The following is a 25,607-nucleotide window of genomic DNA, read 5'->3' as shown; positions in this document are numbered from 1 at the left end:
TAAAATTAGTATCAATTATCACAATATTTTCACAATAAATTTTAAGTGGTAGGTTATTATTAGCTAATATTGGTGAGAAAAAAAAATTAGAAAGAGAAAAAAATAATTTTAATAATATGTTCAAATTAATATCAGTACCAATTTATTACAAGTATTTGATTTAAGTATGAAATAAGCTCTTTTATATATACATTGTCTTTTTTGGTAATTTACCACTTAAACTACCACTTTTATAAGTGCTAGTCAAACACTCAGTTTTTTCAAAAAACACTTTTTGACAATTTTTACAAAACACTCAACTTTTACAAAAAGCCCAATTTCATACCACACTTCTTAAAAACCCCACTTTTTCATAAGCCCAACTTCAAAAAGCTGAACCAAACTCACCCTAAGTTTCTGATGAGAAGCAAATCATAGGTTTAGTGCCTTCAGAATGATAATATATTGTCCAAAAAATGGACATGTGTTAACCTCACAATTGATCACAACCTATCAGTGCATTAAATGTATACGTGACTTAAACTCTATCTCTATAAAAAGTCCAACTTAAACCAAGGATGTCAATACCGTACCGGAGGCCGTATCGGTTTGGCCACCGGTACGGTATATTTCGGATACCGGTCAATACCGGTGTATCGTTTCGGGTTTACCGCTATTTTTTATATTTAATATATATACATATATATATATATATTAGTTGTATATCCATTAGTAAAGGCCCATATAATTTGTTTATAATATTTAAAATTATCAACTCATATCTTATTTATTAATTTAAGCTCTAGCTAAAATGTTAATTCATTATACTAGTAATATATAATATAAAGTATTCTCGGCAAAAAAAAAAATATATAATATATAATATTTATAATAGAATTGATATTGATACTTATAAATAAAATAAAATAAATTGATATTGATGTATTAAAATACTAAAATAAGCCTCTAATGAGTAGTCTTGATCATTGTACTTGTAGTGTTCTGATGTGTGGCAGAGCACACATAAATAGTTATAATGTTATATTAAAAAAAAAAAAAAAGGGTAGAGTTTGAATTTTTTGACTGATGTTCACGTGAGTTGTAAGTGACTTGTCACTTATCAAGCACACAAAACAACAAAATGTTAAAAGATTAAAATAAAAGGAAACATAAAAGGCAGAATAAGATGAAGAACGTCTGTATAAGCCTCTGAGCAGACAAAGAAGAAGAAGAAGCAGCAGCAGAAGCTGAAGAGAAGATCGCCAAATGGGTTGCTACAGGCAACGTGGTGGCGACAACGGCACCGTGTTAATGACGGCAGTGACCCAAGAGTAAGAGCAAGTTAGTAAGTTACTGAGAAAGGAGAGAGATTATTAGATCTAAAATTTTTTTGTTTGTTATTTCGGTCCGGTATGAAGTTTTCGGCCGAAATCCGGTTTGCTTCCCGGTATGACCGGAACGACCCGGTATAGCCGGTATTTAAACCGATACGAAACAAACACATTTCTGTACCGTTTCAGGCGCCGGTGCGAAATATTCCGGCCATACCGGCCGGTACGGTACGAGATTAACATCCTTGACTTAAACTCCAACTCATCATTATCATTTTTTTTAAACAAAATTATTTTTGTTTAGTCCAAACTTAATAAGGAGTGGAACTCTATCTCTCTAACAAGTCTAACTTAAACTCAAACTCAAACATTGAGTATATATGTTAGCCAAACAATAAATTCAAGAGTATGATCCACCATTTTATGGATCGCAAAATAAAAAACTATATTTAAATACTCTTAACAAACAGGCCCTAAAATACACACAAACTCAAAAAATCGGATTTCATGCATTCTAACACTTCAAACAAAATTTCTTACATACCCTCTCCCCCTAGCATGGCTCGGGCCAATACGGAAGATATTTACTTACCTATTATGTACATCTTCATGTTGTATTTGGTATGTTGAAGATATTACCAATTTTACAATAAAATATTTATAATAAATAAATTTTTTAATTACTTATTTTGTTTTTGGTGTGTTGAAGAGGAAAAATGTTAAAGTTATTATCAATTTTACTATAAAAAATTTATAATAAATAAATTTATTGTTTTAGTGGAATAATAAATAAATTTCAATCTCTTCTACAAAATTTCCAGAGCCCTTTTGAAAACTGAAGAAGGATTCCCAACTCTTGAACAACTTTTATTGCATGCTAGTCGTGCCGCTAATGATTCCACCAAACCTAATTAAAATGCTAAAGTCCTATTTTGTTATTTTCTTTTGGAGTATACCATCATTAAGATAGGGATTCAGTAGGTAATTGTTGGCTTTCTAAGTAAAGAAAAATATTATGTTTCCTTAAATTTTGTGGTAGAATATTCTCTACACCCTTTTAGAATTGGGGTGTTATCTATTTAGTCACTCTATTGTCAAAACGTATAATTTATACCATTAAGTATAACAATCATATCAATGTTATCCTCTTGTTAACATCCATAAACTTTAAACTTTTAAATGTGTCAAAACGACATAATTTTTTTTATCAACAAAAAGAGAAAAATAAAAAGAACAATAAATAATTGAATGAATTTTTTTGAAAAGGAAAATAAAAATAGAAAACAAAGTTCCTTTCTATCAATGCTAATGGATGGGTTAATCAACAGTAAGAAATAGAGACTTTGCAGTAGAATTTTAACAATCGGTTTTTTAGCATACCTCTCTTGGCCTAAACCAATAATCAAACAGAAATTTTGAGATTCTTCTACGTTGTCCAAAGCTAGCCTCCACACAAACCAACAATTTAATCACGTTCTAAATTCCAGTTTGTATAACCCACGAACAAAATGTTTCTTCGATAGTGTTGCATACTGCTAGAGTGATGCAAACATAACTCACAATTTAAGTGCCTCACAATATTTTGTAAACACTTGGAGAAATTCAAAATTCATTTTCTATGCAGTGGGTAACATTCATGGTGTTTATATACACAACACTCCATTAATATTGAGTGGGATAGAGTAACAATTCAAGACATTACTCCATAACTCCTAGATGTAACAATTAACCTGAGGTATACAGAGGGACATGTCCACTTTTGAGTGTCCTTTTATATTCTTCTCAGTTTCTAATATCAACATTGTTCTTCACAACTAATATGACCTCCCTAAACCAACACACTTCACCTCACTCATTAAGTCATAATCATAGTTAATCCCTTGTTTCTTCATCCTTCTTCACCACCTCCATACCCATACTTATGATTATATGTTAAAAGAAAAAAAAAATGAAAATGAAAAAAAAAAAAAAAAAATTCAAAACCCTAGTGCTGATTGCTAACTCTAAAAATAAAATCATGAAGCTTATTGTTCTCTTAGCTCCAATTACGCAAATTTTCTGGTTCTTTGTAATTCAATCGAAAACAACTGACATGCCATGACAGTGTGAAGGACTTGGATATTGATGGGATAATGATATTGATAACATTATTATGTTTGAGGTTATGAATTGGTTTTTTTTTTTTTTTTTAGTCAATAAACCAAACTAATAGTGAACCCATAATTTTTTTTATAAGACAAGAAAGCTTAGAGAGTGAATTAGGACGAGAAATATCCTTTATTTTCTTAAATGAATATATTCAATTCTTTGTACAATTCTTTATTTTCTCTTGTATGCAGAATTCCAAAAAAAAAAAAAAAATCCTTAATAATAATAAAATTATATTTTTAGGAAGCAAAGAACTTGAGAATGATATGATTTGTTTGATGGGAACACAACCCCATGTGTAGATTATGCCCAAACAAGTAGGAGTATGATAAATTCACTTTTATTGCAGTTCTCAGTAAATTTTATCATATATATTTTATACCATTCTCTAACTTACACTGTTGATATGCATTTAAGATACAAAAACTGAAAATGTAATCGTTTGGTCAAACCCTAAACTAGACAGCAATGCATTTAAGATTTTGATGTGCTGCCATATTCAGCTTCCACCTTAAAGTGCTTATATGATTTGTGTTCTCAATCAATGATTTGTACTCAAATATGCTTTCCTTGGTTTGGCAGAATTTGATTGTATCAGTCAGCTATGGTATTTTTTCTTCCTTGGATGTGTTTGCTTTCATAGCATTACCAAGATCATAACTTTCTATTGGAAAAAAGGGAGAGAAAAAAAAATACACAAGTTTTTTTTCATGCATATTAATGATGAGTCTAAATTTAGTTTTGTAAGAACACAATTCTCAAAGTAGAAAAAGGCTCCCATGTACTATAAGTAACTAGCCACTTTTTTGATATGTACTAGGCTGATAATGGGGGAAGGGGAAGTGAACTACTTAACTATACACTCATTAGAACATTATTCAACTGATAAAATTCATCTATGCAATTGTTGTGGTGCCTGCTGATTTTGAAACTCTTGTGTTGAACATATAGACATTGTCAACCATGGTGGCGTAGAAAGTGTTATTAACTCATTATCCTGATACTCTACCAAGCACCAAATAGATACTTGAAGAGAGAATAAAAAGCCATGTTATGCATGTTCATGCACATGATGGCCCCGAAAAGATCACCATACGTGTTGCAAATTGAGGCAAAGAAGATGAAAAACCAGGGTCCCTGCCCTTCAGCCAAAGACAAATAGTACTACTACTCTTGTCTCCCACCATAAACAATGAGTGATATAGAAGGAATATATGAGTTGTTCGACTCCTTGTGCACATTTTCTTCATCTTCTAGTCAATAATGATACACCCATACCAACTTTTTTTTTTGCCATGTGGCACAAACTGATTGTCTAATTGTAGCAAAAAAAAAAAATATTTCTCATCGGCTGATCCACCTCGTACATTTGGATGTTGCGTGCATCTAATTGCTAAAAGTCCTTTCATTTAAATATCTAAATAATAATGCTCCTGGACGCTAGATCTACTGAGACATGGGTCAATTATTTGACAGGAATTTAAATTTTAACAAATCGCGCAAAAGTATGGAATTTGTTGGTTTCAGTTAGTCCAATTAATAAAATTTTTAATAGTTAAATAAAATATATATTTTTTATATTAAAAATTAATTGATGTCTTAATTTTATAATAAAAAATTATCATTACCAAAAATCAATTGGTATGTTAGTGTAATGATCAGACCAAGACACCATAAATTAAAATTTTCTAAAATAAAAGGCACAAGATTTAAGCCCGTTCTAAATAATACTAAAAGCATCTCTAGCAGATTTTTCAAATTTTTGTACTGTTTGGAGAATAAACAATGACATTTAACTTTTACCTACCAACTTTTTTAAATACACTTTCCAACAGATTTTCTATCCCACTCTATCTCATTTAAATATTATTTCTTCATTATTTGTTTATTTTTTTTTAATTATCATTTATTCTTTTTTTAACAACTATATTTTTCAATGAGAAGTGTTATGTTCACAACATTTTACGCAATATTTTCACAACAAAATTTATGTGGAAAGTTGTTATTAGTTCTAATTTGAACTCACCACTGAAATTATTTTTTTACTTGTCAATATTAACCAATAACAATTTGTTACTTAAAATTTATTGTGAAAATATTGTGCTAGTATTTTTCAATTAGGATTTTTTATTTTTTATATTATTTTTCTTTCTTTCATTTCATTTTCATCCATACACATTTCATTTCATTTTCTTGTTTTTCTCCTCCACACAAGTGTCCAGTATCCACTCCTATCTCTATCCCCCCTTCTTTTATATTCTTTTTCACCTCAAGAACATTCCAGCAACCACATTTACTTCACCTTAGAGAAAAGAGAGAGAGGAGAAAGACTGCTGCTCATCTACTGCCCCATCGCAGGTGGAGATCGAGGTCACCGAAAGGACAAAGCCGGTGGAGATTGGCGTTCACCATGCAACATTACCACATCCGTCGCCCCACCGTCGCTCATCCTCCTCCCCACCACCAGGCTGGGTCAGATTGGCTTCTTTTTTTTTTTTTTTTTCATATCTGCTTGTTTTGATTCAACTTTATTTTAAGAATTGAATTTTGTTTTGTGTTTTGTTATGTGAGAAATGGAGAGAATGAGAGAAAAAAAGAAATCTGAATGAGAGAGAAAGAATTGACATAATAGTAGCTAGTATAATTTTTTAAGCAGAAAATTTGATTTGAAGTTGCTACAGTATTCTCTAGATTAAGAGAACTACTATAGCAACTCCAAAAAAAATTTGAAAAAGTTTTGTATTTAAAGATACTGTTAGAGTATGAATAGTGAGTTTTTTTGAGAAAAAGTAGAAATAGAGCATCTATTGAAGAGGTTCTAAGACAAGTCTAATTTGATAATTTATTGCAATGAATGATTACTAGCGGTAAAAAAATTACGTATAAAGAGTGTCCACATAATTGGCTACTACAGTAAAATTTGGTGTAAAAGTTTGTGTCCCTATATTTATTCAAAATTGATTGAAGCTACCATAAGAAAAAAGTGTCAAATGCATCCAACTTTAATTGTACGATACCTATCAATCTATCATGTCAATTAACAAGAAAAGGCTAAAGGTCAAAACTAATATGATTTTGTGGGACTCGTTCGAAGCAAATTTTGATTTTAGTTGTACACCTATGCGGAAAAAGATTCCATGGTGATGACACATTCAAAGACACGTTAATCCTTGACGTGTTACTAAAACGTTAAAACCAATCAGGGAAAAGTAATCAATGACGTGTTAGTATATTATTTGTTTTAAAAAAGTTGCCTTTAGAAAGTTATATTAAAGGATTATAAATGATAGGCTCCAAGCTAACTTCCAAGTTGTGAACTCTAAAATTACTAAAAATTAAGATATTATCTTATCTAATTAATTTGTAAAATAAAACTCTGCAAGCTCCTAAATTTTAGGTATTTCTTCTTCGGTTCCCTATTTGAATTATCATTTTTATTTGGAATTCAAATTAACTCTTATGGAAATCTAACTTACATATAGATGGAAGAGGAAGTTGCTAAAAATGAGGATATTATCCTTATTTGATTATACAACTCGTAAAGAGTAATAATCTCAAATTATAATAAATGTAAATAATTAATCTTTACAAAAAAAAAATAGAAGAGTCTATAAGCAATGTCTACCGTGTGTTAAATATATTACGATGATGACACATAATTAAAAGTAAATACATGTAAATAATATAATAGTTCTAGTGCACTGGAATACTAGACACGTGCTAAGTTTCTGATGAGAAGCAAATCATAGGTTTAGTGCCTTTTAGAATGATAACATTGTCAACAAAAAAAAATGGACATGTGTTAACCTCACAACTGATCACAACCTATGAGTGCATTTTTTTTTTTTTTTTTTATGTCAACCTATGAGTGCATTTAATGTATACGTTTTATTTTTTTGGCAATATCAGAATGGAGCCATTTGGATGTACATTGTCCTCTAAAGTTTAAACAAGCATGGACCGTGTGGTCTATTATTAATTTATTAAAAATTAAAAAAAATTAAAAAAACCAAAGGATAAGAGAGGGATTCTCATCTTTCTCAAAAAATAAAAAAGATAGGGATTCTCACATTTTTTTTCTCTTGTTTTAATAATCTATATATAAAACACTCCAATAATAATTTTTCATGTCGACATAATATTTAAATAAAATTATCATTTTATTTAAATAAAATTATTTTTATTTAGTCCAAACTTAACAAGAAGTGAAATTATATTTCTCTAACAAGTCTAACTTAAACTTAAACTCAAACTCATCATTTTTTTAATCATTTTTAATTTTTAATTTTTTTTAGTCCAAACTTAACAAAGAATGAAACTCTATCTCTATAACAAGTCCAACTTAAACTCAAACTCATCATTATCATTTTTTTTAAACAAAATTTTTTTTTTTTGTTTAGTCCAAACTTAACAAGGAGTGGAACTCTATTTCTCTAACAAGTCTAACTTAAACTTAAACTCAAACGTTGACTAAAAACAAAAAAAAAAATTGAATAAGTCTTATATTAAGATTATCCTAAACGTGACTTTATTTGGATAAATATAAAAGTCATCAACTATTGACAAAGTTCAACTTCTTAGGATAATAGAAGAATTCTACTGCAACTTCTTATACAACAATGTAGTAATTAAGATGCTTGGTAGGTATCATTATCATTTTTTAAAAATAAAATTATTTTTGTTTAGTTCAAACTTAACAAGGGGTGAAACTTTATCTCTCTAACAAGTCCAACTTAAACTCAATTTTTGTGAGGTTAATCATGAACACTATAAAAGCAATGCAAACTCCATTTTTTTTTTTAAGCCAAGTAGAGGTTTGAGCTCTTCTTATGTTATTTTTTTCTCCTCTACTTTGTTAATATATATATATATATATATATATTATGGTTTTTCATGTATTTTTTAAAAAGTAATTTTTGTTCATGAACCACCAAACTCTTTTTAGTTGTTTTTTACAAGATAAAAAAGTTTGCAATAATTGAAATTATTCTTTCGAATGTAACCCATCTTTCTTTTATATTTATCTATTGTTTAGTCATATATATTTTGTTTTGTTTCAATAATTTCTAAGCAGTGAATAATTTGATTATTTAATATTTTTTGGTCTTTCAAGTAATGGCTTCTTCATCAAATTGTAACACAAATTGAAATCATACAAGAGCAAACCATTCAATGATATAGTTTCTTAGTCAATTTAAGATTTTATAAAATTATTTTAGTCTACCTCACAAATAGGTAGGTTCACATGCATAGCATGAGATAGCGATTAGTTTTTTTAATAGAGGAAATGATAGTTCTAATTGTTTCAATAGAAAAACTTATATGAAAATAATTTTTCACATTTTCTTGTATTTGGCAATAATAATAAAAAGGATCAAAGGAAAACTATTTAAGAACTACCTTGATTTAGCTAGGTATAAGATAGAGTAGGTTTCCACTAAATTAAATTTGGAAAATAACTTTATCTCATATGAGCTAAATAAAAGAAGTTAAAAGATAGTTTTCTAATTCATTTTAAGGTCTCTACTAAATATATTAAAATAAAACAGCTTTTTTGAAAATGCTTTTTAAAAAATTATTTATTTTTTAGAAAATATTATTGTTGAAACAAATAGAGCATTAAGAGTTTTTATTCAATATGTTCAACGGGAGAGAGATACGAAGGGCAATAAATGTCCTCCTCATCCTATCAAAAAAAAAAAAAAAAAAAGCCGAACCAACGCTTGGGCAGCACAATAACAAATACTTCAATTTTTTTTTTTTTTTTTTAAAAAATTTGAGAAACACACACACACATATATAGGGGAAGGGGGATGAGAAAAGGAAATACACTCACACTAAGGGAATACACTCACACGCCAACACCAAAACTGCATGTGGCAGTTAGTGTCGCAAAGCAAGTGATAAACCCTTTCTCAAATCACACCTTATTGATGTACAAATAATCAAATTGAAAGAAAGAAAAAACTTAAAAAGAAATACCCATCTCAACCAGGCTATGACACAACCTCTGCTGATAAAATATTCTTATTCAGTAAAAAAAGAATAAAATAAAAAGCAAGTATAGTCTATTATTACTCCATAAAAAAGATTAAGATGCTTCCTAACCAACAAAAAAATATGTTAGGCCTATATTTTGTTCTTAATTGCTCAAAAATCGATTAAATAAAATATGGTTCCACATGGAGAGAGAGAGAGAGACAAAATTAATTAATTGGAATTTGTACGTTTAGCATCCAAATTCCATTTAGCATACACTTTTTTCCCCATGAATACTAAGGGCTTGATTGTTAGGAGGATTTTTTTTTTCAAAACAGTATAAAAACAATTTTTAAAAAGTTGAACTTGAAACTAGTTTTTTCAGATAATAATTTTTATATTTTATGTGTTTAGCTCCCATTTTTAAGATCAATTGTCAAAATACTAAAAGCAAAAAATAATTGTTTGGAAGACAATTTCTATATTTGAGATTTAAAAAAAAAAATATTTACAAAAAGTAACATGTAGAATCTATATATTACTTTTTTTTTTTGGATAATGATAAGGGAATAGAGCTCATTATATTTTTTTTAATGGTAAGTTTCAAATTTGAAGTGTGTAAATTCTTTTTGTGATAAAGATAAGCTCCTTAATTTAAGATATAAAAGAGTTTGGACAAATATGTGAGGTCCACCATTTTCAATTTATTTTCAATTATGTCATTAAAAACATTTTATGGATCCTGAAAACACCACCTCAGCCACTTTCAAAATCCGGTTTTAAATTATATTCAAACAAAAATCCGGTTTTAAATTAGAAAAACAGGATATAGTTTTTTGAAAATATTTGCCAAATAATAAATTTAAGAGTAGGATCCACCATTTTATGGATCGCAAAACAAAAAGTTATATTTAAATACTCTTATCAAACAAACCCTAAAATACACACAAACTCAAAAAATCGGATTTCATGCATTCTAACACTTCAAACAAAAGTTCTTACATACCCTCTCCCCCTAGCATATGGCTCGGGGCCAATATGGAAGATATTTACTTACCTATTATATACATTTTCATGTTGTATTTGGTATGTTGAAGATATTACCAATTTTACAATAAAATATTTATAATAAATAAAATTCTTAATTACTTATTTTGTTTTTGGTGTGTTGATGAGGAAAAATGTTAAAGTTATTATCAATTTTACTATAAAAAATTTATAATAAATAAATTTATTGTTTTAGTGGAATAATAAATAAATTTCAATCTCTTCTACAAAATTTCCAGAGCCCCTTTGAAAACTGAAGAAGGATTCCCAACTCTTTTACAACTTTTATTGCATGCTAGTCGTGCCGCTAATGATTCCACCAAACCTAATTAAAATGCTAAAGTCCTATTTTGTTATTTTCTTTTGGAGTATACCATCATTAAGATAGGGATTCAATAGGTATTTATTGGCTTTCTAAATAAAGAAAAATATTATGTTTCCTTAAATGTTTTGGTAGAATATTCTCTACACCCTTTTAGAATTGGGGTGTTATCTATTTAGTTACTCTATTATCAAAACGTATAATTTATACTATTAAGTATAGCAAAAATATCAATGTTATCCTCTTGTTAACATCCATAAACTTTAAACTTTTAAATGTGTCAAAATGACATAATTCTTTTTATCAACAAAAAGAGAAAAATAAAAAGAACAAAAAATAATTGAATGAATTTTTTTGAAAAGGAAAAATAAAAATAGAAAACAAAGTTCTTATCTATCATTGCTAATGGATGGGTTAATCAACTGTAAGAAATAGAGACTTTGCAGTGGAATTTTAACAATCGATTTTTTAGCATACCTCTCTTGACCTAAACCGACAATCAAATAGAAGTTTTGAGATTCTTCTACGTTATCTAGAGCCAGCCTCTACGCAAACTAGCAATTTAATCACATTCTAAATTTCAGTTTGTATAACTCACAAACAAAATGTTTCTTCAATAGTGTTGCATACTACTAGAGTGATGCAAAGATAACTCCCAACCTAAGTGCCTTACAATATTTTGTAAACACTAGGAGAAATACGAAATTCGTTTTCTATACAGTGGGTAACATTCATGGTGTTTATATACACATCACTCCATTAATATTAAGTGGGATAGAGTAACAACTAACAATTCAAGTCATTAAGTGTCCTTTTATATTCTTCTCTGTTTCTAATATCAATGTTGTTCTTCACAACTAATATGACCTCCCTAAACCAACACACTTCACCTCACTCATGTAGTCATAATCATAGTTAATCCCTTGTTTCTTCATCCTTCTTCACCACCTCCATACCCATACTTATGATTATATGTTAAAAAAAAAATGAAAAAGAAAAAGAAAAAAAAAATTCAAAACCCTAGAGCTGATTGCTAACTCTAAAAATAAAATCATGAAGCTTTATTGTTCTCTTAGTTCCTCCAATTACGCAATTTTTTCTGGTTTCTTTGTAATTCAATCGAAATCAACTGACATGCCATGACAGTGTGAAGGACTTGGATATTGATGGGATAATGATATTGATAACATTATTATGTTTGAGGGTATGAATTGTAATTTTTTTTATAGTCAATAAACCAAACTAATAGTGAACCCATATATATTTTTTTTAATAAGACAAGAAAGCTTAGAGAGTGAATTAGGATGAGAAATATCCCTTATTTTCTTAAATGAATATATTCAATTCTTTGTACAATTTCAAATTAAATAATATTTTACTTTTTTTTTCTCTTGTATGCACAAATGAAAAAAAAAAATTTCTTTAATAATAATAATAATAATAATAAAATTAGAGCTTGTTTGGTAATGTTATTTTAGTAATGTTGTTTAAATAAAAAGATATATAAAAATACATATAATATTATTTAAAAACTAAAATGTAAGTACATATACCTCATATTTTTAGGAAGCAAATCATGTTCTCACTTGTTTATTTGTATTCTTTTTTTTGGTTGTTTCCTCCAAGATCGATATTTTATATGAAAAGAATAAAAACAAAAACAGTACCGACAACCAAACAAATCACTCCATTTCTATCCTAAAAAAAGAAAGGAAAACAAACCAAATCACTCCACTTGTCGCCACAACAGAGTGAAACACCAAAAGGTCGGGTGGATAAGCCGTCCACTTCAAGGCGCGTCTCTCTCACGCATATATGTACCTTTTGTCTACTCCGACATCTTACAACTACCTATTAGCCACACGTTTCCCCCATGCCCCGCAAACGACATACAAATTCGATTGGCAACGCGCGTGCATTCACGTGTATCAGTTTTTCAAATTCCCAACTTTGCCCCCCTCCCACAGGATACGGCCTAGAATTCCTCATCGGCGAGTACTAATTATTTTCTTTACGTGCGCGCGTATAGATGTCACTCCTCCACCTTGACCGTGAATGTTTGATTCTACAAGCAATTGCCACGTTGTGCACTGTTTGACAGATAAGAAAAATATAGTAATAAATTTCGTATCAAAAATCACTTTGACTTCTAAATATTTTATGTTAAAAAAGTTTTCACACTTATTAAAAATGTTTAAGATTTAAATATTCTTTCTAATAACTATTAAATAAGAAAAAAAATATTTTAAGGGTCAAGAGTATTACAATTCAATTGATACTTTGAAGTATTTTTAACAAATACACCATTCACAACTATCAAATTATAAGTAAATAATTAAAAATGTTTTGAGGGGAATTGCATTTTGCATTTATTATTTGTTAGAGTTGAAATGGAGATTTTGATGTTATATTCCCATTTTTCTTCTCATTTTCCATTAAATATTTTAGCTTAATTGTTATTTATTTATTTATTTTTTTATTATGGCTAATGTGTACATGTTTGTGTGTATATATATATATATATATTTTTTTTTTCCATGTAACTTTTTTGATTAAAGATTAGCTAATTATATTGTTTGTGCATAAATTTTTCTTTTTGGTTTTAGGGTATTATTAAAAAAAACTATTAATTGGTTGATCTTTAAATTATCCAATCACATAAACCAAAAGTAGTTGTATTTAACATAATTATTTTTTAATAAAAGTTTCAATAATAAATACTGATTGCAAATTTTGTTCATCATAATCTATTTAATAGGATACACTTAGCTTGAATTCATTAGGCTCAAATGCATCTTGGCAACCGAGGGGGTGTTTGGCACATGTACTTAAAAATTGAAAATTCGTGTAATATTATTTAAAAAATGAAAAAATATGTTTGAATAGGTGTACAAATTTTCCTAATTCTATTTGTTTAGGTGAAAAAATAAATTGTATAATCTTCCAAAAAAATAAGTTGTCACATCATTAAAAAAAAGTGCTGCATTATTATTCCATTAGATTATTAAAAAAAAAAAAAAAAAAAAAAAAAAAAAAAAAAAACTAACCAACGTGAATGAAAAAATAACCAATACCGCTCATTTGTGAAGCTTCTAAAACTAAAAACACCCAATTTGAAACTTCAAAATCTAAAAAAGTGCTAACTATATAAATTCTAGAGACAAACAATATATATATATTTTTTTTTTAATCCGTTACAAACAATATATTTAAGCTCAATTTAAATCACTCAATTTTTTTTCGATTATAACTAATTTATACTAAATAGTTACAATATCAAATTTAAACCTTTCATTTAATAAAAAGCAGTTAGGAGCATACGGCTGATTCCTGATTAATGATTATAGTGACTCTCACAGACAGGTGTCAGGAACCCGTTATTTTCCCGAGAAAACAATAGAGAGAAAAACAAAAAAACGTTTCGATTCACTTTTTGAGGTCTTTAAATATAGGAAGCCGTCAGCTCCACTTTTTTCCTCACCCACCTAACACCTCTCCTTCTGCACTCACTCACGAGTTTCTCTCTCTCTCTCTCTCTCTCTCTCTCTCTCTCTGAAAAAGGAGAGGAAAATATGAATTACTCTCACATTTGAGAAATCCATTTCCTCAGGAAAACCTTTTACTCAGAGAAAACCTTCTACAAAGCTCAACGCTTAGGTTTTCGATCTTTCTCAATTCGTAGAAATTAGCGCTTGTTTACCAAAGTCACTGTTTTTTTGAAAAAAAGAAAGAAAAGAAAAAACAGAGCTAAGGAATTTGATTAATCTGATTCCCGATCAATTTGCCTTTACGTTGTTTTGATTCGGAATTCGATTAATCTAATATAATACCAAAAAAAAAAAAAAAATTCAAAAAAAATAAAAAATCGGTGCGAATTTTCGTGTTTAGGTTTCGGTTTTCTCGAATCGAAAAAACTGGAGAAAACAGGGGAAATGACGCTGACGCTGGAGTCGATGCCGGGGAGCTCGGGGTACTTGGACACGTACCCGGAGCGAAAAATTTCGTATTTCAAGAATCCGTACGTGCTCGGATTGACTTTCGTCGCCGGAATCGGCGGATTGCTCTTCGGCTACGACACTGGTAAATATACATTCAACTGAGACTTTCGTATTTTCCTCTTTTTTTTTTAAATTTATTTTTTAAATAGTACTAATATTTTTTTTGTGTATTAATTAGTATGTGTTTTATTTTTGTTATTTGATCACTGTATATATATCCATACAGAATTTATATTTTGTATTAAAAAAAAAAAGGATTTCTGTTTGGATTTCATTATTTTGCATAGTAAAATATTTTCACAAAAATTCCCTAAAATAACCCTATTTTTTAGTTAAATAGTTTTTAAATTTAAAAACACAAATAAACTAATTAAAAGAATAGTTTACTATTTTTAAAAAAGTTCATAAATTTTAGGTTTTTAAACTTTTATCAATTCTCTCATTATTTCTAATTCTCTGTCTCACTTTTAAACGTGAAAAATGAACGTGATGAGTCTTGTGTGTGTGTGTATGTATATATATATATATATATATATGGTTTTTTTGTGTTTTAATAATATTATTAATTTATTTATTAATTAAAACGTGGTGATGTGCGACTGGACTGGACCCTCTTGAAGATAATTCATAATTCTGTAATATATGCTTAAATATCGCACTTTTTTTTTTTGGTCTGATAATTCGATAATTTGAAACTAATTTTGTTGGAAACACCAAAAAATACCAGTTGAGGTAAGGATCTCGACTTTGTATTTAAATCTAATGATATCTAATGTGGGTTTGGGGATTGTTGAAAAAAGTTTTACATTTTTGCTTTTGTCTTTATTTTTTTTTTCAAATAATCCAGCTTTTTTACACATTTAACTAAAAATTACTAAAACTATTTATATATTTTTTATAATTATTATGAAAATAAGCTACCAGAAATAAACTATTCCCAAATATACACCTAATTATATATCATCATACTTATTATATGTTCATTTATGGGATATCTTGATGTGATCTTCATACCATCCAGTTGGATACATTTTTTATTATAAAAAAAAAACTGTTTGATTTAATATAAAATATCATATGGGTTTTATTTTTTTTATTTTTTCTCTTTGGGCAGTTTTTGATTGGTAATATACAGTATACACGCTTACTAATTTGTCTTAAAATACAGGAGCTGACTTTGTTTTGAGTTATTCTTAATCTTAATTTATGCTGAATGTGTCTCATTCACTCCTGTTTAAATATTATTATAGATGCATAATGCATTTACATGATCTGTAGTTGAATACAAAATTCATGGTTGGGTCCTAACTCTTTGACGTGTGCGGTTGGCAAACGCAAAAAAAGGCTATTTTTTCGGACTTTCTAAGGTTAACTTGATGGCCCCCACACCAAGAAAAACGATTTCACCCCTTTTTTTCTACAATACTTTCTGCAAAATAAGCAATCAGAGTACATCTAAACACACCAGTGTCATTCTTTTGTGTGTCTAGGAAGTGACTTTCCTTTTTTTAGTTTTTTGAAGGATTAGGGGGTTTTTCGGTTTTTTCCTGTGAGAGCATTTGCTAATTTTACACTCAACCATTGTCTAACTGTTAAGTTTTCACTCTCTACTGTTTTTTTGAAAATAAAGTAACGCCTATGAAATCATACGTTTGCATGCACTAATAAGCAAGTAATGTTCAATTTAACTATTAATTATATTTTCAATCACATCTTTTGTACTCATTAATAATACAAATTGTTCCCTAAATGCATCATGAGATTCGTAATTAAAGTCTTTATACCTTTTTTGCGTGCCTATAACCCTAGAAATGTGTTGAGATGAATTTAGGCGTTTAGTTTAGACACGCGCCAATGAGCATTAGCTCAAATGGCACCACACCTCATTTTCCCGTAAGAATGGTTGGAGACTGAGGTCGTGGGTACGAAATCCACTCAATGCATGTATAACTTTCCAATTATAATCTAGTGGTTTAGTAATTTTAGTTCAGCATACATTACCAAATATGGAATTTATGTGTTTTTCAGATTCAATGTAAACATTGTCTTCCTCTCTACATGAGCAAACTTAAGCTATTGCTTTTCTTTTCTCATATATAATTTCCTGTCAGTCTCCTACAAGAGAGTACAAGGAAATTTAGAATTGAAATGAGGAAAAAAAGCTGATCTCCTTTAAGCAACTTGTCACTGCAGTTTCCTGTACAATTTTCTAGTCTAGAACTGGAATTGGCGTCATTATGGCTTTTCCATGCATGAATTTTTTAAAGTTTCGTAGTCTTTGTTGTTAGGAATATTCCAATAACCCTCAATTAGAAATAATCTGAAATATTCTTTGGTTCTTAATTGCCTTACAAGGTAAGCATACAGGATATTGTGTTCTGATGCCATAATCCTTTGGCCTCTTTTAAAGAAGCATTAAACACTTTTTTCTAACCAACTAAGCTATAGAATGAAGGATGAAAGATACTAGTAAGGGTGATGAAGAAATTGCATTTTAATTTCTCTAGATTAAAATTCTTTCCTATAGAATAGTTTTGGAAGAACAAGAACTTGCCTTTGTAGAAGTATATGAAGTATGAATTTGATATTAAAGTGGTTTGTAGTTTATCTTGGATCTCTGTAGTTATTCAGGTTTTCATTTTTTCCTTCTTTAGCTGCTATTTGATCTTTCTGAAATTGTTACCTCACGTGATAATGTTAAATGCAGGTGTGATATCAGGAGCCCTTCTGTATATTAAAGATGATTTTGAGGTGGTCAGGGAGAGTTATTTCCTACAGGTACAAGCTTTATATTGCTGTGATAGTGATTTCTTTTGCATTGGGAAAATTAATGCTATTTTGATCTTGTAGTTCTTGGTCTATGAAGATATGTTGTTAGGTACTCCTTTTCATTATCCCATTGAGGTTCAAACCTAAACAAGAGCTTGAGAGAGAGCTGTCTATATAGTGATAAGTTATGTATGGATTCTCAAGAAGAGAGGAGTCATGGATAGAAAATTGGATCTACACTGGTATAGCATTTGGTTGAGTGTGGATAAGAAGAGGGAAAACAAGAATGTAAGGATGTGGAGTATTTGGTGGTTTGAGTCCCTCACCAGGATTTCCATTCGAAACACTGTGGGTGGTGCATGATGTCTCTGCATCTATTGTGGGGAGAGAGAGAGAGAGAGAGAGAGAGAGAGAGAGAGAGAGTTATATCACCCGTTAACTGAAAAATAGAGAGCAGCAAGGCCAATATTCACATTTGTTTTCTTTACTCATTACATTTCTTAACCATGAAGCAAATGGTTAATATTGCAAATCTTTTCTTCTTTGAAACTTCTGATTCTTTAAGGTGACAGGAAACAATTGTCAGCATGGCCTTGGTTGGTGCAATTATTGGAGCAACAACGGGGGGTTGGTTAAATGATTCCTATGGACGGAAGAAGGCTACTCTTATTTCTGATGTTATCTTTGCTGTTGGATCAGTTGTCATGGCTGCAGCCCCAGATCCATATGTTCTTATATTGGGACGACTTCTTGTTGGCCTGGGTGTTGGTGTAGCATCTGTGACTGCTCCTGTGTATATTGCGGAAGCATCACCTTCAGAAATAAGGGGAAGTCTGGTGAGCACAAATGTGCTTATGATAACTGGTGGACAGTTTATTGCCTACCTTGTAAATCTTGCTTTTACAGAGGTTAGGCTTATCTCGCTCCACTATTCAATTTGCTTTTACCCTCTTTTACTTAATTAGATGCATATTTCTATATGGAAAAAATGGCTAGAATCCATCAAAATGTTGTGATTTTGTAAATTTTTAAGATTCTGGGTTTATAAGCTATAGTGAGGTCAATTTCATTACTTAACCATTCTATTCTTTAAGGCTCTAAAACTGATCATGATGCTGAAACATATTAATAGAATCTTGAGCCTTGCTTGAATTAGCTATAAATGATATTTGAAAATATTCAAATATCCATATTTGTTATTTAATATGCTAATTTCTATAAGAGTATAAACATCTGAAGACAGATGTTAGGAGATGGATGGAATCTTGTACTGTCTTTAATGGTAGATGGATCACATTTTTGAATGGTTTATAAGCTATCCGGAGAATTTATTTATTTATTTTTTTTTTTAATGTACTTTTTACTTGTTTAATTTAGCAGTTTTCTTGGACCTTGTTCTCCATCGGGCAAATAAATTTGCAAAAATTCAATTGTTAATTCACAAATGGATTATTTTTAGTAATGAAATGCTGGAGTGATTGTATTTTTTCTTTTTGACACAAAAGTTGTTGCAGGAGTGTTATATTCTTGTTTATTACAGATACTTTGCTGGAAAGATATGACCTGAATTTGCAGTTGTGAAGGGGAAGCATCGAGATAGAAATTGGGGCTTGCTATTTTAAGATTTCACACTGAGTAGCATCACTGAAGGAATATCTTCTTCTGTTCTGTTCTGCCTAATTTCTGTTCTGCTTAATTTAGATCATGCGGAGTGCTGTGCTTGTAAATAGCATGTTTCTGATTTGTTTTTTTTTTTTTTTTTCATTTCTTAATTGAAGGACGAATAATCGAGTAAAAAACACTATGTAGGGATTCAAAAGCGTCATACGCCAATAATGGGGCAAAAATATGCACTATGCATGACTTCCCATTTGGTAACACCTTTTCAAACTATAATTTTTCAAAGTATAGCTTTTTTAAACTTCACTTTTTTCTAGATAAAGGTTTTTCAAACAACCCCATTTTCAAAAAACTGAAAATAAGCTGGTATCAAACGGGTTGGGAGGGTTCCAAACACCAAAGACCCGGGGGGGTGGGTTTATGCCCTCTCTGCACTCCATTTGTCACTGGGATGGGGAAAGGGTCAGTTAGTTGAAGGCATCGGGTGTGTGTCATAATTGTTAGGTTGTGAGCATTTTACGTCTTGCATTTTCTGTTTGCAAAGGTTTTCAATTACTCTGGTATATGATTTCTAACATGCTAATGCTTGAGTAGGTCCCTGGGACATGGCGATGGATGCTTGGAGTTTCAGGCGTGCCTGCCATCGTTCAGTTCATTCTTATGATCTTTCTGCCGGAGTCTCCCCGGTGGCTTTTTATGAAGGTACAGGATACTTATACCATTCTATTTGTGTCTCTCTAACTCAGTTTCCTTTACACAACCATATTCATATCTTCTATCTTAATGTGCAGAATGATAAATCTAAAGCCATTTCTGTGCTTTCTAAAATTTATGACTTTTCCCGCTTAGAGGATGAAATTGATTACCTTACTGCTCAAGTAGAGGAGGAACGCCAGAAAAGAGCTAATATCAGATACATGGATGTTTTTAGAATAAAACAAATCAGGCTTGCATTTGTGGTTGGGGCTGGACTACAGGTAAGAGTAGAAATTTAGTAGAAAACTGTCATGGTTCTATAGGTTGTCTCTTTGGTGTATATGGGATTTTGTTTATATGGTTACATCGAATTCTCCAAAAAACAGGAGTTTGTAGCCTTTTATTGAGGTTGGAGTACTCTGAGTCTATGCTTCTTGACACGTCATACATGCTTTTGTCCTTGCGTCAAATGAGCATGCTCCATTGACATCCAGTTAGGTTGTTTTCATCATCATTAGTGTGTGACATGTTTCCTTTTCTTACTTCTTTTGGATAGAGATATCTGTTGCATTTAAACATCATTGTAACACTTCTGTGACTGGAAAATGTTTGAGCTCCTAAAGCATTTAAATGGGTAAGCAGGGACAATATTTGAGAATTTCACAGCAACATCTTTAGTGTCAGAAGAAAAATGAAATTGTCAATTTTCTATCATTTATTCTTAAATCAGTAGTTAATTTCCTGAAAAAGAAGAAGGAAAAAACCTTGATAACCAGACATGAGACTAGCATGTGCCTCATGGAACATCCTTTCACTATATTTTCTATGAAGTTTGATGATCATATAGTGACAGAAACTTGTGATTTGCAGGCATTTCAGCAGTTTACTGGTATCAACACAGTCATGTACTACAGCCCAACAATCGTCCAGTTGGCCGGCTTTGAAAATAACCAGTTAGCCCTTCTCCTGTCCCTTATTGTTGCTGCCATGAATGCTGCTGGAACAATTTTAGGCATTTACCTTATTGAACATTCTGGGCGGAGGAAGTTAGCCCTCACAAGCTTAGCTGGTGTATTTGTATCCCTTATTCTCCTTTCTGTGTCATTTTTTTTCGAATCATCCAGTTCAAGTGGAATATATGGGTGGTTGGCAATTTTAGGCTTAGCCCTGTACATTGCTTTCTTCTCACCTGGGATGGGACCTGTGCCGTGGACTGTCAACTCAGAGATATATCCTGAAGCATATCGTGGGATGTGTGGGGGAATGTCGGCTACTGTGAATTGGATTTCGAATCTAATAGTGTCCCTGTCTTTTCTTACAGTTGCTGAAACTGTGGGGACTGGTCCAACTTTCTTGATTCTTGCCTGTGTGGCTGTACTTGCATTTGTGTTTGTGATTGTGCTGTTGCCAGAAACACAAGGATTGACATTTGAGGAAGTGGAGAATATCTGGAAGGCAAGGGCTCGGGGCAAAGGGCAAGGCACAGAAAGCCTGCTTGAGCAGGGAGATGAGTCCTAGGTATAATGACCGTTTCGCTTATTTTGATGGAAGCGGTATTAGTACCCTTAGATATTGTGAAAGACAGTTTGTATAGTTGATCTATATATATACATCCCCACCTATATAATAAATAGGGTTAAGACTAAAATCTATTCCATGCCAGTCTCTTTTTTATGCTGAGGCACTTGTGTTTGGCAAGGATAGGTATTTATGGGCATGGTTTGAGGTCTAGCCAGAGTGAAATTGCCTTGGGTTGGGTTTGTAATGCAGGTTTCAGTGGAAGTTTGTGTGTGTGTTGCAGTAAAAGAAAACCAGAAAGACTATGGACTTTGACAACAGCGAAAGCTAAGCACCCCATCCCATTTGAATGCAGAAAAAGAGAAGTAATGTTAAAGGATCAATTTGCATTCTATTACATTAAATTGTAAATTGATTCCAATCAAGGGCACAGTATTACGGGTAGTGGTTCAATGCTTCTCCTTTGTTTATTATGAATATTGGACATGTTTAAATCTGCAATCTATAAATCAGAAATCAGAATTGTTTCTTCGTTGCTTGGAGATGTGTAGGCTATTCGAGATTATAGAAATCTGCGACAATTGGCAAACATTTATGTGCCATGTAGTGTATAATAAAAAACATGAAATTGGCTTTACCATAAGTTTGGATTTTTAAAGAAAATTTTCATTTAAAAAAAAAAAAAAAACTATCAACTTTTTAAATATATCCATTTGCATGTCTCAGTCCTCAATTTCCAGCCATGGATTCCTAACTAGCCATAGGAAATGATTTACTATAGCACTTTTATCCACTTGCCAAGTGGGAGTGAGTGGGATGCTGTATGGTTGTGTGTGTGTGATTGGCAATATAGTTTGACTAATAAAAATATTATGACTAGTCGTGTTTCGTGTGTGAACTGTTTTTTTCATCATTTTACATGGTTATCGGCAGCGAAAGGATAAGGTTATTCTAAATAGGATTAAAACAAAGTTATATTGTTCTTGACCTAATTTTATGATATATATCAAGTCCTTGATCGATATCCTCTAAAGTTTGTGAGGTAGTGACATTATAGGATTTATTATAAAAATCCTAACTATTTATTGATAGATGAGTAAGTTAAATTTCAATACATCATCAATAACTTAAGCAAATACTCATTTTAATATTATTTATTTATTTTTATTTTTTTTAGTTTTGATGTTGTGGTGAAATCTAATCTACACATTTATTAAAGAATGATTCATATACTTATTTGGTTTACCTTGAAGATAGTTAGGTCAAATCCTCCCCAGATTTTTACCTTGAAACGGTTAGTTTCATTGGTTTTCCTGGATAATTATATCGTGATGTTATTTACTTTTCCACATCTTTGCATGATATGATTTATTTTTGTTTAATCTAGATCTGAAAACTTATCTAAGTAATCACTTAGTTAATAAATTAGGTTAAACAATCTGGTTTAAGGGATCTAAACGAACTCTCATAGTGCTAAATTAAGCTCTTTGAAGCAACTGGTGGGTGGTTTTTTCTGTTTTTAAGGAACACAGTGGTAGGATTTGAGTTATCTAATGTAGGAGTCTTCCTGGGTTTCCTCTATGCAGCTTGTTTTTAGCGTTGAATATGCAACTTATTTACACTTTTTTTTTTTGTCCTCTTATAGTTTATTTGTTTTATACTGGTGTTCTTGTTTTCAATAAAGTATACCCATCCTTAAAAAAAAAATAGAAAAGCTTGGTGTTTTCCAATCCAAAACCTCAAGTGAGCCCATACTGTGGTCCCTTTCCCTTCACTCTCTCCTTTCTATAGAGAAAATAATGTTACCGCGTTTTAGTATTAGACTATAAAACTTGGTCTAGTAAATGGTATACAGAATTCGAAAGTATATGAAAGAGCTTTTTAAGTAGACAAATGATATTATTCAGCAAAAAAGAAAGAAAGTAAATACATGATATTATTAATCATTTTTTGTCTCATCGATCCCTTTCAACAAATTTTCCAAATAAGTACACAAACATTCGCAACACTAGTCGCTTTGGTTAATCTTCCCTACAGTTGGACCATTTGGGGGGGTGCTAGGATTACCAGAAAATGGTAGTAAAATGGAATCTCTTATATATGAACAGAAGTTGTTGTTATGCAAGGGATCCAGAGCACTAGCAACTCCAGAGGCTGTCTGAATAAGGGTCAGGTAAAGAGCAAAGATTGCACCTAAAGTTGAGATACCCACAAGCCAGCTGCTGAAATAGTGGTGCACTAATACTGCTCTTTTTCTGGCATACCAAGTATTGAAGTAAGAATTGGTATTGTTCACAACCTTATATAAATAGGACTCATCATTATCCGGAACCACTTCCTTGCAAAGATTGTTGACAAGTTTTGCCACCTCCCTATTGCTCCCCAGTGAATGGTAGAGAATCCCTTTATAATGGAGAAGCCCTACATCTTTAGCTGAATTAATGAGTCCATCAAAGAAAAACAAGTATGATGTGACATCTGGATGGCAAAACCGGTGGCATTTCTCAAATGCCAACATGTTTCGAAACAAAGTGCCTCTATGATCATCAATGTATAAAGGAGGAATTGTCAGCTTCTTTCCCATATTCAACTTCCACTTCCCGAAGCTTATATCCAATGGACTCTGATGATTTTTAGCTTTGGTAATCTTAACACCAACCTCTTTTAGCTCTGATATGGAGCGCATCATGTGAGTTTGCTTACCTCGTGCATCTTTCTTTGGGAGGTTTGGGAGGATGCTAGAGCGGAAAAGATCAAGAAAATGCTTTCCTTCCAACCCTTTCAATGTAGATTCATCTAAGTTCGGTTGGTTTCCTTGATTTTCTTGTGTACCTGAGTAATTTCTTTGCAAGAGAGGGTTAAAGAAGCGAAGAGCAAGCTCTTGCAATGATGGGGTTGCTTCTGTAGAACTACTGCTATTTGTAATTAACTGGAACAGTTCACACAAAACAAACAGGGGGAGCTGATTTTCAAGCATGATTAGATCACGGCGCAGAGTTGGTAGCATCCACCTTTTGATTAAGGAACACTTCTCATCGATATCAAATTTCTGCTGTGTGAAATTTTGCTTCTGATTGAGCTCTTTGAAGAGTTCAATGATGAAGCAGCCATCTATAAGCATCATCTTAGCAAATTGGCCTTTGCTAAGTTTAACTTCATCACTGTAACAGCTCAGAGCTTTCTCTTCCAACTTTTCCATTGCTTCCATCACGGGCTCTAATTCTACTCCATGCTGCTGTTTTGGATTAAAGAGACGATGAAAGTATCGCCATTTGAGCTCTTCCATGGCTTGTAGCCGTGGTTCTCCATGGTGGTAAGGACCTATTGAGACAATGCTGGGTTCATATGCCTTCTTCTTCACTAGACGCATGTCTGGAGGCACCTTGTAAATGCAGACACTGTTGCTCTCTCCAGGAATTTCATCATTTTTCAACTTCTCTTTCACTGAGGCACACCAATTTAACGTGTGGATAGGATGGGGAGCACCTGGCCTTACAGTTATATCATCTGCATGAGCTATTCTTATGGCCACAGAATGAAGTTTCCTTCTGCTGCATAAGATCTTCTGCAAGAGTAGCCTAGTGAGATTGCCACTACCCATTTGAAAAATTGAAATTTAAGGAACAAATTAAAGAACAAACAAGCCAGTCTTCTTTGTGTAGAGTAGGTTGTTAGAGTGTTAGATCATCATGATATAAAGCACAAGGTCAATGCCAGCTGTGTAAGTCTTCTGGTATATTAGAGAAATTGTAAGGGGAGAAATGACCAGGAAACATCCTGGTCAACAGCGAAGACTAAAAGACTATGGACTTTGATAACAGCGACAGCTAAGCACTCCATCCCATTTGAATGCAGAAAAAGAGAAGTAATGTTAAAGGATCAATTTGCATTTTATGAAATTAAGGGTGTGTTTGGATAGAACTTATTTTATTGGAACTGAATACTGAAAATTGAAAACACTGTAGCAAAATAATTTTTAAATGTGTGAATAGTACCGTGAAACCCATTTTTAATGAAAAAATTGATAAAAAATGAAATTTATGGGTCCGTAAACAGTGTACGGATGCACTTTTCATGTAAAACTGGTCAAATGTTGCTGCTACTGTTTATATACAGTACATGAACAGTAGCCGCTTGTGAGGGAAAACGCGTGAAAAAAAAAAAGAAAAAAAAGGAGAAAACGTAGAAACTGAACCGCAA

General features: G+C 31.4%; 2 protein-coding genes across 2 annotated transcripts; one reads left to right on the top strand and one right to left on the bottom strand.

Moving 5' to 3' along the window:
* The first annotated feature begins 14,272 nt into the window (after positions 1-14,272).
* LOC115963799 (inositol transporter 1) lies at positions 14,273-21,945 on the top strand. The gene is made up of 6 exons (XM_031082967.1): positions 14,273-14,886; positions 17,512-17,582; positions 18,146-18,481; positions 19,788-19,895; positions 19,985-20,170; positions 20,760-21,945. Exons 1-6 carry the CDS (start codon positions 14,739-14,741, stop codon positions 21,405-21,407), a joined length of 1,497 nt encoding a protein of 498 aa, XP_030938827.1. The 5' UTR covers positions 14,273-14,738; the 3' UTR covers positions 21,408-21,945.
* A 1,047-nt stretch (positions 21,946-22,992) lies between these two features.
* On the bottom strand, positions 22,993-25,314 carry LOC115963798 (UPF0481 protein At3g47200-like). The gene has a single exon (XM_031082966.1). The coding sequence runs from the start codon at positions 25,006-25,008 to the stop codon at positions 23,416-23,418; it is 1,593 nt and encodes a 530-aa protein (XP_030938826.1). The 5' UTR covers positions 25,009-25,314; the 3' UTR covers positions 22,993-23,415.
* Positions 25,315-25,607: the final 293 nt, after the last annotated feature.

Source organism: Quercus lobata, chromosome 10 (genome assembly GCF_001633185.2).
Source record: "Quercus lobata isolate SW786 chromosome 10, ValleyOak3.0 Primary Assembly, whole genome shotgun sequence".
In the NCBI taxonomy this organism is placed as follows: Eukaryota; Viridiplantae; Streptophyta; class Magnoliopsida; order Fagales; family Fagaceae; genus Quercus; species Quercus lobata.
Note: the sequence above shows the minus strand (reverse complement) of the source record. Positions and strands in the feature narration are given on the sequence as shown.

Coding starts and splice junctions, on each gene's coding strand:
- LOC115963799 (XM_031082967.1), top strand. CDS start 14,739: ATGACGCTGACGCTGGAGTCGATGCCGGGGAGCTCGGGGTACTTGGAC. Junction 18,482..19,787: donor TAAATCTTGCTTTTACAGAG/GTTAGGCTTATC, acceptor ATGCTTGAGTAG/GTCCCTGGGACATGGCGATG. Junction 19,896..19,984: donor CCCGGTGGCTTTTTATGAAG/GTACAGGATACT, acceptor CTTAATGTGCAG/AATGATAAATCTAAAGCCAT.
- LOC115963798 (XM_031082966.1), bottom strand. CDS start 25,008: ATGGGTAGTGGCAATCTCACTAGGCTACTCTTGCAGAAGATCTTATGC.